Below are 14,783 nucleotides of genomic sequence, written 5' to 3' on the forward strand. Positions count from 1 at the left end.
GCAAACTGTCTCTAATATGGCAGGGAAGTTGCAGTGGAGCGACGCGATCTTATCTGGAAAAAAATTCGCAAAAGCCTCACAGCCGATTGCCAATTCATTAGAATTTGGTCTGCCTTGTGGCAGCGTTGTAAGGGTCCGAATTGTATTGAACAATTGTGCCGGGCGTGAAATTGCAGACGCAATCTTAGCCGCAAAGTATGTTTTCTTTGCGGCTTTGACTGCCATCTCATAGGACTTCATAAACTCTCTATAAGATGTTCTAGTCGCTTCGTCTCAAGTACGCTGCCATTGCCTCTCTAGTTGTCTGAGTCCCTGTTTTAATTGCTGCAACTCCTGGTTGTACCAAGGTGCTGGCTTTAAACAAGGGAGCAGAGGGCACCTAGGTGCGATCTCATCGATGGCTCTGGAGAGCCTATCACACCAGGAGGCCGGGGATCTCCGCGGGCGAGCTAAAATACGCTCGCCGCCTAAACAGGCTTGGGGTGGGACATCCACATGAGCCTTGAGGGCATAGTGATCCGACCATGGCACTGCTTTAGCAGTAATATCGTTCACTGAAACTCCAGCCGCGAAGACCAAGTCTATCATGTGCCCCGCCTGGTGAGTGGGCGTTGTAACAATTTGGAAGAGTCCTAGTGTCGCCATGGATGACACCAGGTCCATCACCTGATTGGAGTTCGCGTCATTGGCATGAACATTGAAGTCACCCAGGATCAAAAGCCTTGGGTGCTCCAATGCCCAGCCTGTTGCAGCCTCCATCAGGGATGGTAAGGCGCTAGCCGGTGTGTTAGGCGGTCAGTACACCAGCCAGATGGCCAACCCCTCCCCAACGTCCCACGCCAGACCAGCACATTCAATGCCCTTGATCTCCGGGAGAGCCCGGAAGGAGTAAGCCTCTCTATGAATAGTGCCACCCCTCCCCCCGCCCGCTAGTCCGTGACTGGTGAAAAACCGAGTATCTGGGAGAGAGCTTCGATCTCCCCATCGCGCACCCAGGTCTTGGTCACGCATGCCAGGTCCATGTCCTGTTCAAGCAGGAATTCCCGAAGGATGGAGGTCTTATTATTAATGGACCTGGCATTACATAACACGAGTGACGGAAGCGAGTAATTTCGCCTGGCCCCACTACCTGTCACCGTCGGGATGGGACACAGGCTGGAAGGTGGTCGAGCACTGTCATGTCTCAGCCTCCTTCCCTTATAATTCCGCCTGTTCCCACCATCATACCTTCCCCTCCCCAGGAGTACAGGAATCCCCAGGCCAGTCATCTCCTGTTGGTGTCCACCAGCCCTTCAAACCGGCAGAATAGCTGAACCTATTCCCTTCTCAGCCCTCCCGTCTCCAACCGACCCCACTTTGGTCCCCACTGTGGAGAAAGACTGTATTGGGGTGGCCAAACTGCGGCTCGGGAGCGACATGTGACTTTCACACTTATTGTGTGGCTTTTGAAGCCCCTACCACCTCGTTTGCTGTCTTGGAGAAGGCATTTCTCTCTTTAAATCACTTATTGAAACTAAGCCAGCTGGCAACTTGGATTTAAAGTTAAAGTTGCTTTCTTTCTACCTCCACCTCCACCTGCGGACTGGTAAAATGGCAAACTTGCACATCTCTTCAGCAGCCTCCCACATTGTGGAATGGTTTGTTTGAGGCTATTCAGAAGGCCATGGTCTTCTGTTTTTTGCAAAACCAAAAAACAGTTGTTCAGTGGGATGTTCTATAGAAGAGGAGAGTTGTGATGTAAGGATCAGCTCAGGAGGTTACCTCTATTAGGGATAATGTGTTTTTTCTTCCAGTTTTTCAGTCCCAGCCCCATTGCCTTATGTTGTCTTATTAGGGGTCTTTTTTAGATTCAGATATCGTCATTCAAGTGTCATCATATTTTGTAATTGGCTTATTGGGTTACAGAATAGTTCTATTATACTTGTAATCCACCTTGTGTTCCCGTGAGAAAGGTGGATTAGAAATGCAAATGAATAAATTAGTACAATAAACCTTCCATTGTGTGAGAAGCAGACATCTAAATTAGAATATTAATTTTGGCTTTGATTTGACCTGCACAATCAATAAGATTAATTCTTAATCTGATATTTTTATTTGGATTATTTACCGATTTGTAGTTCTGTCCCCCCCATATACAGATAAATAAAATGTATATGTAGTCAATGACAATAAAATGTACATGTAAGTTGTAACCAGTAACAATCTCTAGAGATGATACCTTGAAAAACATTAATTACAACTTTGAAACTTGCCTAACACTGTATTTGAAGCTTTGCCTAACACTGTATTTGCAGTGGTATCCATTTATTGTTAATTTTATGAGGTGATGAATCTTCAGATGGAAATTTTCCGCATAAGAATAAAGCACTAGAAAATGTTCTACCCCACTTACTGAGAATTTCAAAGGAAGGCCTTAAAGTGCAGATATATCCATAAAGCATTCATTTAATCTGAACCTAGGATCTAGGTAGTAAGTCCTAGACTGAAAATTAGCCCCAGAAACAGTTATCTGCTACTTTAAACCACAACTTGTTGCAGAAACCCTGGTGAGTTTACCAGGTTACATAACAGCCTACAGTTTGTAAATCTCAGATAACATTTTCTACCTCCAAGCAAAGCCCTCTGATGCTGTTCTAAACTCCCTTGCATTGCCAGACTGCTGGCAAAGTCTCACTTGTATGAACCGTGATTACTACTGGTCAGTGCCAATAAACAGAGGAGCCCCTGGCCAGGCATCAGTTCTCATCCCCTTCTCCCTGTTTGTTGAGCTTCAATGAATATCTGGAATTTAAACTCAAACAAAACAAATGTTTACACAAATATACCCTCTTGCTATTTTTCTGTCTTTAATAATAATAATAATAATAATAAATTTTATATCCCGCCCTCCCCGCCTAGGCAGGCTCAGGGCGGCTAACACAGTTCAATAAAATTATACAATATACAATATAAGGTGATTTAAAACAACATTTAAATTATACATTAATTTAAAACAACGGTCTAAAAACCAGTTCCAACTGTCTGGGTCGTTCCATAGTTTAAACAGCGGTGATCTTCCTGATGTTATTCTGTACACTTATATTATGGCAGGGGTCACTAGATAAATCGTTGGTGGATTAAATAGCCATCCTATCAATGTCTACAAAAGCCTGCTTGAAAAGAATGGTCTTACAGGCCCTGCGGAATTGGTCCAAATTCCACAGGGCCCGCACTTCCTCCGGAAGTTGATTCCAAAGGCACGGGGCTATAACAGAGAAGGCCCGTGCCCGTGTACTCTGTAATTTTGCCTCCTTTGGCCCAGGGATAGTCAGCATGTTCTTCCCTGCTGACCTCAGTGCTCTTTGGGGCTCATATGGGGAGAGACAGGTCCCCGGCCATATAGGGCTTTAAAGGTAATAACCAACACTTTGTATCGGACCCGGTATGTAACTGGCAGCCAGTGCAGTTCACGCAGCCCCGGCTGTATATGCTCCCATTTCGGGAGTCCTAATAACAGCCTGGCCGCTACGTTCTGCACTAGCTGCAGCTTCCGGGTTCGACACAAAGGCAGCCCCATGTAGAGGGCATTGCAGTAATCTAGTCTTGAGGTGACCGTCGCATGGATCACTGTTGCCAGGTCCCGGCGCTCGAGGAAAGGAGCCAGCTGCCTTGCCCGCTTCAGGTGGAAAAATGCCGACTTGGCAGTGGCCGCTACCTGGGCCTCCATTGATAGTGAAGGCTCCAGTAGGACTCCCAGGCTCTTGACCCGGCCCGCCGCTTTCAGCGGCGCACCGTCAAAAACCGGGAGAGGTATTTCCCCTCCCAGAGCGCCGCGCCCCACGCAAAGGACCTCTGTCTTCGTCGGGTTCAGCTTCAACCCACTCAGCCTAAGCCAAGTTGCCACGGCCTGCAGTGCCCGGTCTAAATTCACTGGGACGCAGTCAGGCCGGCCATCCATTAGCAGATAGATTAAAGTTCTTCCTGGGGAGGCTGATGTCTGTGAAGTACAGTTGTGCTTGATGAGACTTCACTAGTGGGGAAACAGTGTATAGAAAGAAGGCAAGGGGGAATTCACTTTCTTTTCTGTATGTAGGAGACTGAGGAACAGGTTGGAATTTCAAATTTCACAAGTCAAGTTAGTAAAAACCATGATTTAGAATCCCATCTCAGCGTTCATCAATAAACCACCACAGTTTGTTGGAGGAGATGCAGTCAGACATCCCATTAAATAGAATTGTAATCAGATCATGGCTTATAAAACTGATTCATCTTGGTATCTGAATGTAGTCTGACCAATCAAGCTGGTTTAAAATTGGCATAATGGTCATGCATCTAGCCCCAATTAACAATATGGCTGCTGTATTCTAAGTTGTCTTCAAAGGCATCCCCTTCCATTTATGCTGGCCCTTGATCAAGTGGACTGATCAGCTATGATAACAACCTTTGTCAGTTTGGGAGGGTGGGGTTTGGTCACTTTATTCCTTTGTAGAATAACATGGTATATTTTCTTCAGTAATCAAATGGTTACAGCACTTAGATTTTCATCTCAAGCATTCAGTCACCATGGCAATATCCTTGAGATCCCAGAACACTTTATGCACAAAGGATGTAAAATTGAGATAGGCAGGCATTTTTTGAAATCTGTCACCTAAAAATAAATGACTGTCATAGTGCCCAGAATAGTGCAAATACGTTAGTCCAAGAAAAGCTTCTAAGAACTAGCATAAATAATAATCTGTTTTATAAAACAATGCTATTCTTTCCATGTACTTTTGCTCTTCTCAACAGTAATTAAATTTGTTAGTTTCTGTTGTCTTGTTTAAACTACTGAATGTGGAAAGTGTGCATTAACAGCATTAATTCCAATATCAGTCAGGCTAGGCAAGTAATTCAGAAAACACAATCAGTATATTTCCTGGCTGACTTCAGTAGACCGACTGCAAAATTGGCAGAAAATGCCCCTTGGGTTTTTTTGTAAACTATCTCACAAATGAAGAAATAAAATAAGGGTTTCTACCAATTCCCTTTCCTGCATATTGCAGCACCCTCTACTATGATCCCCTTCTCCCTCCCCCCCCTGCCCCGCCCCAAGAGATGAATGGAAATCAAAATAATCTGTAAAGGAGACTCTTAATATAAACTTGTTGCACTGTATTTCTTCTTGTGAACCAGTGTGGTGTAGTGGTTAAGAGAAGTGGACTCTGGAGAACTGGGTTTGACTCCCCACTCTTCCACGTGAAGCCTGCTGGTTGACCTTGGGCCAGTCAGTTCTCAGAACTCTTTCAGTCCCACCTCACAAGGTGCCTTTTGGGGGGCGGGGAAGGGGATAGTAAACCACTGTGAAAATAGAGAAAAGCAGGGTATAAAAACCAATTCTTTTTCTTCTCCAGGATATGCTTTGGATCCCTCAGTAGACAATTATGATGTTTCTACTAAATATATTGGATCTGTTGAGGAAGCTGAGAAGAATCAAGGTAGGAAATCTGTATTCTCATATTTAAAATGTTAAGTTTCTAAATCAAGAAAATATACATTTTATTTTCGATATACTTGTCAACAATGAATTGGAGAGTGTGACAGTGATCAGCTGCACTGGCTCCTCTGCAGAACCCTGCTTGTTCGCTGCCCAGTATGGCTTCCTCTTCAGTCCAGGAAAGTAACTTCTCATATAGCATAAAGGCATATAATTTGCCCACCACTGGTAGTAGGTTTATAGGCTGGTAATTTTTGGGGTCTGTTGGATCACCTTTTTTTAATGGATGAGGACCTGTTATTGCATGTCACCAAGAGGAGGGTATATGTTTTGTCAGTTTGTGTAAATACTGATGCCAGAATCTGCCCACTGATCAGGGTTTATTTTAAATGGTTCTGCAGATATCAGGTCAGGGTCTGGGGCCTTCCTGGATTTCATTTGAGATATTAAATTTAATTTCCAGCACTAAGGGGACAATTTCTCAAGCTTTCATGTGAAAATCATTTGGGCAGAGGTGCTGTTAGCGGATGGGATTGCAAATAAGGCCTTGAAATGTGCCACCCAACAGTTAGCAGAGATGTGTCAGAGAAGCAGGGATCTAGTGTTTTAGCTCCTTTGCAATCATTTTTAATATAAGAATTAACTTGCTGTGCTTAAGCAGTCAGGGGCTTCTAAGCAATTGATGCAATAGGACTACTTCTAAGGCTGCAAAATAATAGCCACTACTATAGCTCTGTGGTTGCCAGAACCTTCTGTGGCTATCATTCAATATCATAGGCAAAATTTCTGGCCAAACTAAATGGCTCTGGAGAAACATTGAGCACCCTGGCTATTCGCTTTATGTGTTGACATGGATAGAACCTGCTGCCAGAAAAGGGCAAGGATTGCCTAAAGCTTCAAAATAGTGGCAAAGGAATAACTGCCAGTAGGAAAGCTCTCTCATTGAAGTTGCTTCACATATTAGAGAGTAAAGGTATACCCCACCCCACCCCCAAATGTACCCCAATTACAATATGGATGGGAAAAAACCTGTGGCTTCCATTTTTCAGCGATTCATTTTAATTCGGAATCCAGATTGGTTTTTCAGCCTTAAAGGCATAATGGAGGAAAAAATGAGTCTTTTTCTAAAAAAACAAACACATATGTGCCTTACTGCTGTTCAGTGAGGAAGAGCCTTTGAATTAAATATTTTGTATGAAATGGTGGTTTAAGGTTTGAGATTTGGCAACACAATCTTCTGTCAGGAAAAAATTCCTGCATCTAGCAATAATCTCACCAGATGTGTATGGAAATTAGAGATTGGCTTCATCCAAGGTGACCTATTTTTGCTGTCCAGATTATTGATGCCTTCCCCTTGGCTCCTGCTTTCTTGCTCTCTCCATACCTTTGGACTTTCATGTATGTTTATTGCTCATCTGCACCCACTACTTTAAGTCTGTGTCTCTTTCCTTTTTTTCCTTCAGTCGTCTCCAGGGCTTTTTTTGAGCAGGAATGCAATTCCGGCTGGCTTGGCATCAGGGGTGTGGCCTAACATGCAAATGAGTTCCTGCTGGGTTTTTTCTACAAATGAGCCCTGTGTAAAACAGTGGTGATGTCAGGGTGTGTGTCCTAATATGCAAATAAGTCCATGCTGAGGCCTTTTTCTTCAAAAAGAAGCCCTGGTTGTCTCTTACCCCTTTGGCCATATTAGTGGCAACTGCTAATGTTTCAGAGTTCTCTCTCTGTTAGTTCCTATGTTGGAGAGTACGGAGGGGAAAGATAGGACTATAGGCTGCTGACTGTCTAAATGCACAACAGAAACATGGGGAAACTGGTCTATTGGCTGATGATTTCACAACTACAATTCATTCAGCTCTGAGAGCTTCTTGTTGGAAAAGATATATGGGGACATGCATCTGTCCATGGTGGGGGGAAGATTCTCCAAACTTCATAAATCACTTCCCATCTTTCACGGCCTTTTGACAGCCCCATGGGCATTAAGTGATTCAAGGCTGAAATGTTCTTATTGAAAGTTAAATCAAGCAGCCTTGGGATTGTGGAAATTTTGTCCTTTTTGGATATTTACAAGTGTTTTTTTTTAAAAAAATAATATGTTGGAATTCAAGTTAAATGTTGACTTCAAGTATAACTTTATTTTATTGCTCATAGGTCTAACAGTGTTTGAAACAGGACAGAAGAAAACAGAGAAAAGGAAAAAATTCAAAGAGAATGATGCATCTAATATTGATGGTTTCTTGGGACCATGGGCAAAATACATTGATGAAAAGGATGTTGCCAAACCTTCAGAAGTGAGCATTGCTTTTTTTAAAAAACCCTTCTAAATATAGCTATAGCAATAGTGAGAATTCTGAAGCATACCTAGACTGGGATCCAAAGAAGACCTCGAATCTTCTCACATCTATGCAGAGGTTTTCTGAAATTTCATTCCAGCTACAGCTCCTTAAGCTACACTGAATGGTACATTGGAGGGTCCCGACATCATGAGTGTAGAATTTTTTTTATGCTTTTCATTGAAGCAGGGTGTAAGGGATGCAGTGGGATGGGTCATGAAAAGCTCCATCCTCAGAAACAGATTATTTGTTCAAGTTGAAAGTCATAACAAAAAACCTATAGAACAAATTATATACTATATATATGTATTTAAATCATATGTAGACTTTGCAGCCCATGAGGTAGGTATTTGTGGGTTTCCTGCATTGTGCAGGGGGTTGGACTAGATGACCCTAGAGGTCCCTTCCAACTCTATGATTCTATGACCTTCCTGCTTCCTCCTCCTGCTGCAGTCTACTGAGTGCCCCCCCCCCTGAAATTTTGTTCTTTGTGGATAATGGGGCCCTCAGGAACAGCAAGGGGTCTGTAGTGGGAAGAAAGAATTTGTAGAAATTGACACTCTTCTCTTTCATGAAGGGAGAGGCCATTCTTTCGATAGAGCTGCATGACTGGATACAAGCCACCTTTTTTTTTAAAAAAAAAGTCAAATTCATAAAATGGGAGACACAAAATCAATAAACCATCAACTGTCCTAGAAACAGCCTGTGGTCTGCCCAAGTGTAAATTTTTTACAGTATCCTATGGCAACATAAGCAGGAGAGGACAATTCTTCAGTAACAGATTTATCATTGTCAGTGAACAAAAAAAAATCAGTCTTGTGATGACCCTATAAGTAGACTTTTCTTTACAGTATTTTGATCTCAGGTTCTTCTGTAGAGGACATAAAAACAAATAGTGCTGTAAATCTCACTACGCTTTCTCAAGAAATATGGTGTCTTGTGGTGAAAGCCCCCCCCCCCATGTCATTCAAGACTGTGATGTTCTATAAACAAAATCATGTCAAAACTATTGTTTGGGATACAATAAAAGATCAGATAGGATACTTTCAGTTGCATAGGGGAAAATTAAATAAATTCCATAGAAGAAGAAGAAGAATTGCAGATTTATACCCCGCCCTTCTCTCTGAATCGGAGACTCAGAGCGCCTTACAATCTCCTATATCTTCTCCCCCCCACAACAGACACCCTGTGAGGTGGGTGGGACTGAGAGGGCTCTCACAGCAGCTGCCCTTTCAAGGACGACAACTGTGATAGCTATGGCTAACCCAAGGCCATTCCAGCGGGTGTAAGTGGAGGAGTGGGTAATCAAACCCGGTTCTCCCAGATAAGAGTCCACATACTTAACTACTACACCAAATTGGCTCTCTACACCAAACCACTACACCAAACTAAAATAGCACTAACCTTACTGAGGAAAGGTCAGCTAAATTATATGTACATAATTTTTATTAAAATATGTTTTCTGTCTTTTGCCAAAACTCTAAAGGAGCGGATAACTTATTTAGAAAATAAAACAATTGTTTACAGTACTGGGACACATGGAGGCACAACAGCAATAATACGAAAAGCCAGCCCTGTCCTGTGCATGATGCCTTGGAAAAAAGTTATTCAGTATTAAAATTAGGATTAAATTAAGAGTTCCATTCTAAAGCTTCAAGGTAACCAATGTTCTGTACAATATCTTAACGCTGAAACAGTATTTTTGAGTCTACAAAATACATACATCATACACTTTTGTCTCATCATTTTAGATCTCTGCAAAAGTTAAATGTTAATCCTGTGGTAGGAGCATCTCAGATTGATGCTGAGAGAGAAAGTGACTTGCCCGGGGTCACCTAGTGTATTTCTGGATGGAATGAGATTTGAATTGGGGGCATCCTGGCTCTCAGACCCTACAGGGAGGAAAATTTACAGTTATCTATAAGTAAGAAATGTTTTGGCAGTGGCACTGTACAGTAGTAAAACTCTCAGTTCCCCCCTCCACGGTGCCTGTGTAGTGAGTGATCAGTGTTTATTGAGTTGACACATGTATTCCCCAATGCACATGCACTATGGCTGTTGATACCCCCCACGCACCATGCACAAGGTAGGACTGGCTTTTCGTATTATTATTATTGTGCCTCCATGTATGCCAGTACTGTAAATAATTGTTTTATTTTCTAAGTAAGTTATCTGCTCCTTTAGAGTTTTGGCAAAAAACAGAAAACATATATTTTAATATTGGGTTGACACGTGTATTCCCCAATGCACATGCACTAATGCTGTTGATACCCCCCCCCCCCCGGCCCAGTTATGAACCATCAGATCTGAATATGCTGACAGCCCTTTTGGTAAATGCATGTGTGTAGATCTTTATGCACAGCCTATTGCTGCAAATGGTGATATTGAGAGCTGAACTTTGTTGCTAGACAGTCTTAGAATAGCTTTTGAGCCTGACTTGTTCTGTAGGTGGGCACTATGATGAACAAGTAATGATGGATGATTGGGTGCCCCATGTGTATGGATAAATTGTCTTGCTTTTTGTAGGCATTTAGATCTCTCTGACTTGGGGAACTTCTTTTGTGGAAAAGTGACTTAAATAGTTTGCTACGTATCTTATGTTGAATTGCTTTAAAGCATCTTTTCTAAAGATTAAAAAAAATTAAGCAAGTTCAGAGAAACATGCTTCTTTAGATTTCTCTGTAGAACAAGAATAGTAAAGCTTAAAATTTGGGCTACCTAGGAAGAACAAAGGGAACTAGACGAAATAACAGCAAAGAGGCAGAAGAAAGGCAAGCATGAAGATGATAAGCCTGGAGAAGAAAAGACTATTTTGCATGGTAAGTTCCATCTTCTGCAGTCCGGTTGCATTTTCTTGATCTATTTTCAAATATTTGATCATTTAGGGAAAATATTGTGTATTTTGGCTTATGTACTGTATCAGCAATTCTTACAGCATACCACATAGAAAGATGGCAAAAAGGAAGACTTAGAAACAGCCTGGTTTTGTTGTTTCTGGCGACACAGGAAAGAATTTCAAGATGCAGTTAAATTTGGATGGTAGGCAGATTGTACTATTGGGAACACTGTGGAAATGTCATTTGCTTTTGTATTTGCTGCAAATGTCAGTTCTTAGTATTTTAATTTGGCAGCCTCCTTTGGGTAGTCATTTCTACCACAAAACACTAAACATCTCAGATTTTACTTCCATGCACTTCTAGATCATCTTCTTATAGATAAAATCTCATCTCATTGCCAGCAGTAAGATTTGTAGCAAAGTAAATTGTTGTCTGTAAAATTTTATATTGTAGCCATCTTGCGATTTCAATGCAATTCACAATCATCAGGAAGTGTTTCTTTGGTGTTCCCTGCCCAAACATCCTTAGATTTTTTTTTCTACCTCGCACTTTCCTCTCTCCTTTCACTTTACCCTTTCAATCTAAGATTCCTTAGAATCTTTCAATCTAAGATTCATACATGCAATGGGTCTATTTACTTCTTGTCTAGAGACCTCTCTTCTTCCATATTGTTATAATTACAAATAAAACTGATTTAAATGTAGTTTGTGTTATTAATGTTGTCCGATGACAGAACTTTCTATCCTCATAGACACAAGCATGATCCCATTGCAAAGTAGGAATGCCAGACTCCAGGTTGGACCTGGGATCCCCCAGAATTACAGTTGATCTCCAGACTCCAGAGAAAATGGATGCTTTGAGGGGTGGACTCCAAGGCTTTGTATCACACTAAGGTCCCTATCCCCCCCCAGGCTCTACTGGTGACTGGGGAGACCTGGCAGCCCTGTTGCAAAGTCTCAGAACCATGGGGCCTTTTTGTTGTTTATTGCAATCAAAATCAAGACCAGTCATAGGGCAGATTCTTGCTACAGAGCAGGATATTTTATACATCAACACACAGCCCCAGCCATATTTGGCCTATGGGGATTTAAGTTACTGTTTTGTGAGGGAGGGCAAGGAAGTCATTTGGAGTTTAATATTCTGGTAACGAGATGTATTTAGAAGGTAGATGGTCTAGTATTTAAACTGGGTAGCATTTTCATGAGAATCTTACAGAATTTGAACTTTTTGTCTGACTTATTTCTCAGTCAAAGAGATGTATGACTACCAAGGGAGATCCTACCTTCACGTCCCTCAGGATGTTGGAGTTAACCTGCGTTCAGCTGTACCCCCTGAGAAATGTTACCTTCCTAAGAAACAGATCCATGTATGGTCGGGGCATACAAAGGTAACAGATGGTTAAAGCTAAATTTTCCCTGCTTTGTGTATGGTGTGTATTCTGTCAAGTGGGGTTTTTTGCATCAACATAGTGGATCCAACCCCTCCCAGGTTTCCCAGTGTTTCAACGCATGTCCTTGCACAAATTGCATCATTGCATCTACTAGCTTGAATTACTTCAGCCATTGGGTGAGCCATAAGAGATGAAAACACACAGCCCTGACCTGGATAGTCCAGGCCAGCCCAGTCTTGTCAGATCTCAAAAGCTAAGCAGGGCTGACCCTGGCAAGTGCATGGATAGGAGACCTCTGAGGAATACCAGGGCTGGGAGGCAGAGGCAGGCAATAGAACTACTACTCTGAACATCAAGTCCAAGTAGGGTCACCAGAAGTCAGCCATAATTTCCAGGCACATACACGCATGCACAGACACACACACACAAAATACCAAAAAAGGAGAAAGGAACATGTTCGGATGAAAACACAGAGTCCTGAATATGACATAACAATTGGGCTGATATATCTTAATGGCTTCAAATCAGTATTGGAATTTTTTTGTCGTGTTAGTTACTGTGTTGCATGACATTTCACAATATTACTGTTTCTAAAACCTCCCCCATTTGATTTAAGTTTTCTAAATGAGAACAGGCAATTTGAACAAGCCTATCCCTGTTCGGATTCTAAATATTTCTTAATGTAAGCTGCTCTGAAAGCCATTGGCCTTGGTCTAGACACCCAGTGTGCATGGGTGATACATGCACAAAAGTTTGTGATGTTTGCTTTGGTTTTTTATGCTATCATAAGATTTGTAAACTGGAACAGCCCTCGGGGCAATTGCGCAGTCATAGCTGTCCCGATGCCATTAGCTACACATTGGTGTGAATCTGCTAATAATGTGTGAAAACCCTTTGCTATATTCAGAACTTTGAATATTTAGTTTCACAGCCCATGTAGGCCATCATTCTTTTTTTCATTTTATGACATAAGTAAACAAAAGAAGTTCTTCACTGGATTTTGAGTTGTTTGCCCCCCTCATCTAGTCAGTATTTAAACCCATGGCACCACCACTTAATCACCTGGTATTTAATCTCCAGGTATTTTATGTATGGGCTATAATTCACTTTAAGAGTTCCTGTCAGGAAATTGAACTTGCTAAGATGACATGTGTCTCATCATTCTTTCACAAAGTAATGTGTTTTGCTTTGGAAGCACTCACTATACAGTTCATAGAAGCTTAAGTCAATTCTTGCAATGTTTTAAGTTGTAATATTAATTAATTTAATACATTTGATTTTCAGCTGCCCTTCCCCAAAAAGATAGGGCTCAGGGACAATGTACAACACAATATCATGTGATGCATCATTAAGAACAATTTAAAACCAATAAAACATAGTAATCAGCCTAAAAGATGGTGCTAAAAATTCCAGTAGTGCCATTGCCTCACAGGGAGGCAAGGAGTGCTAGGAAGATGGAACTGTCACTGTCCTCAACCAAATGCCTGGCAGAACATCTCTGCCTTACAGGCCCCACAGGACATGGATGTTGTTCATCAGAGAATTCCATTAGATTGGAGCCAGGGCAGAAAACGCCCTGGCTCTGGTTGAGGACAGCCAGATATTTCTCTTTTGAGACTTTCTCAGGGGACTCTGATTAATTCTGTGGTGAATGCCAAGAACTAATACAAAGATTTTCCAGGAGCCAATATTCCTCAGCATATGATGTTACAGTAGTCATTCTGGATCCTTTGTGAAGTTTGTTGTCATATATTCTTACCTTCAGTCTATTAGGATAATAGAACTAACCTGAAGCCACAGACTTCAGGTCAGTTTTAGAATACCTGCTTAGTAGGAGCACCTGGGGCAAATTATTCAGGAGCTGCCTCCTGTTCTTAACAGGCATGTTCTTAAAAAACCGAGTAAAAGCAAATGCAGTGTCAGAACGCTAGCAGCGAAGAGAGTTCAGCCAAATAAAAGGATGATCATGTAGTTATCCTTAATCCACAGAGTGTTCTTCCTAGGCAGCTCCAACGCAGTTCATTGTATTCCTCTTTAGAATTACAATATCCGCAATTGCCACATGTGAATTAAGTTTATAGCAATTTTGGTTCTGCCCCCAGGATTAATGTTTAGCAGAATTGGCAGCCATCTACTAATGACTGGATTCTTTTATAGAAATTTCTATAAAACCTGTTGGAAGATCAAAATACCATGGTCATTCCATTCAGTGTCACTTTTCTGTTTTATTTTAAAGGGTGTCAGTGCTGTCAGGCTGTTTCCTCTTTCTGGCCACCTGTTGCTGTCTTGTTCAATGGACTGCAAAATTAAGGTAAGTTCCTCTGAAATGATAACAGTCACCACTTAACAGATGTCACATTAATTTCTGAGTAAGCCTCTTCCTTTAGCTCCTTTATTTTGAGGCAATCTTTACTAAGCTCTGGTCAGACCTCACCTAGAGCAAGGGGGGACAAAGAAAAAAAAGCCTTACCATTAGATGTCCCCAGCCAGCAACAATTTTGCCCAGGGGTCATTTGGTTAAAAAAAAAGCTACTGGAATGCCCACTCCCCACCCTTCCCATCCCAGCTGAAAAAAACATCCCCCACCCTTTGCTGCCCAGGCCTCCCGGGGAAATCTCCCCAAAAGAACATACTGCAAGGCACATGAAAGCTCATACCTTGAAGAATACTTCATGGGTCTAAAGTGCCAGTGGACTCCAGCTTTTCTCTCAAACACTGGGAGCAGGAGGAGAAGGAAGGAGAGGCAGCCCAGCTCCTCTCTGCACAACACAGAG

General features: G+C 42.0%; 1 protein-coding gene across 1 annotated transcript in view; it reads left to right on the forward strand.

Annotated features, from left to right (window-relative positions):
- Positions 1-14,783, forward strand: part of CDC40 (cell division cycle 40) — a 71,931-nt gene that overhangs the window by 36,464 nt on the left and 20,684 nt on the right. The window contains exons 4-8 of the mRNA XM_060238125.1: positions 5,370-5,453; positions 7,601-7,740; positions 10,505-10,601; positions 11,867-12,006; positions 14,246-14,320. Of these exons, the coding sequence (XP_060094108.1) occupies positions 5,370-5,453; positions 7,601-7,740; positions 10,505-10,601; positions 11,867-12,006; positions 14,246-14,320 (536 nt within the window). The remainder of the gene's footprint in view (positions 1-5,369; positions 5,454-7,600; positions 7,741-10,504; positions 10,602-11,866; positions 12,007-14,245; positions 14,321-14,783) is intronic.

The sequence above is a fragment of the Heteronotia binoei genome, chromosome 1 (assembly GCF_032191835.1).
Source record: "Heteronotia binoei isolate CCM8104 ecotype False Entrance Well chromosome 1, APGP_CSIRO_Hbin_v1, whole genome shotgun sequence".
NCBI lineage: Eukaryota > Metazoa > Chordata > Lepidosauria > Squamata > Gekkonidae > Heteronotia > Heteronotia binoei.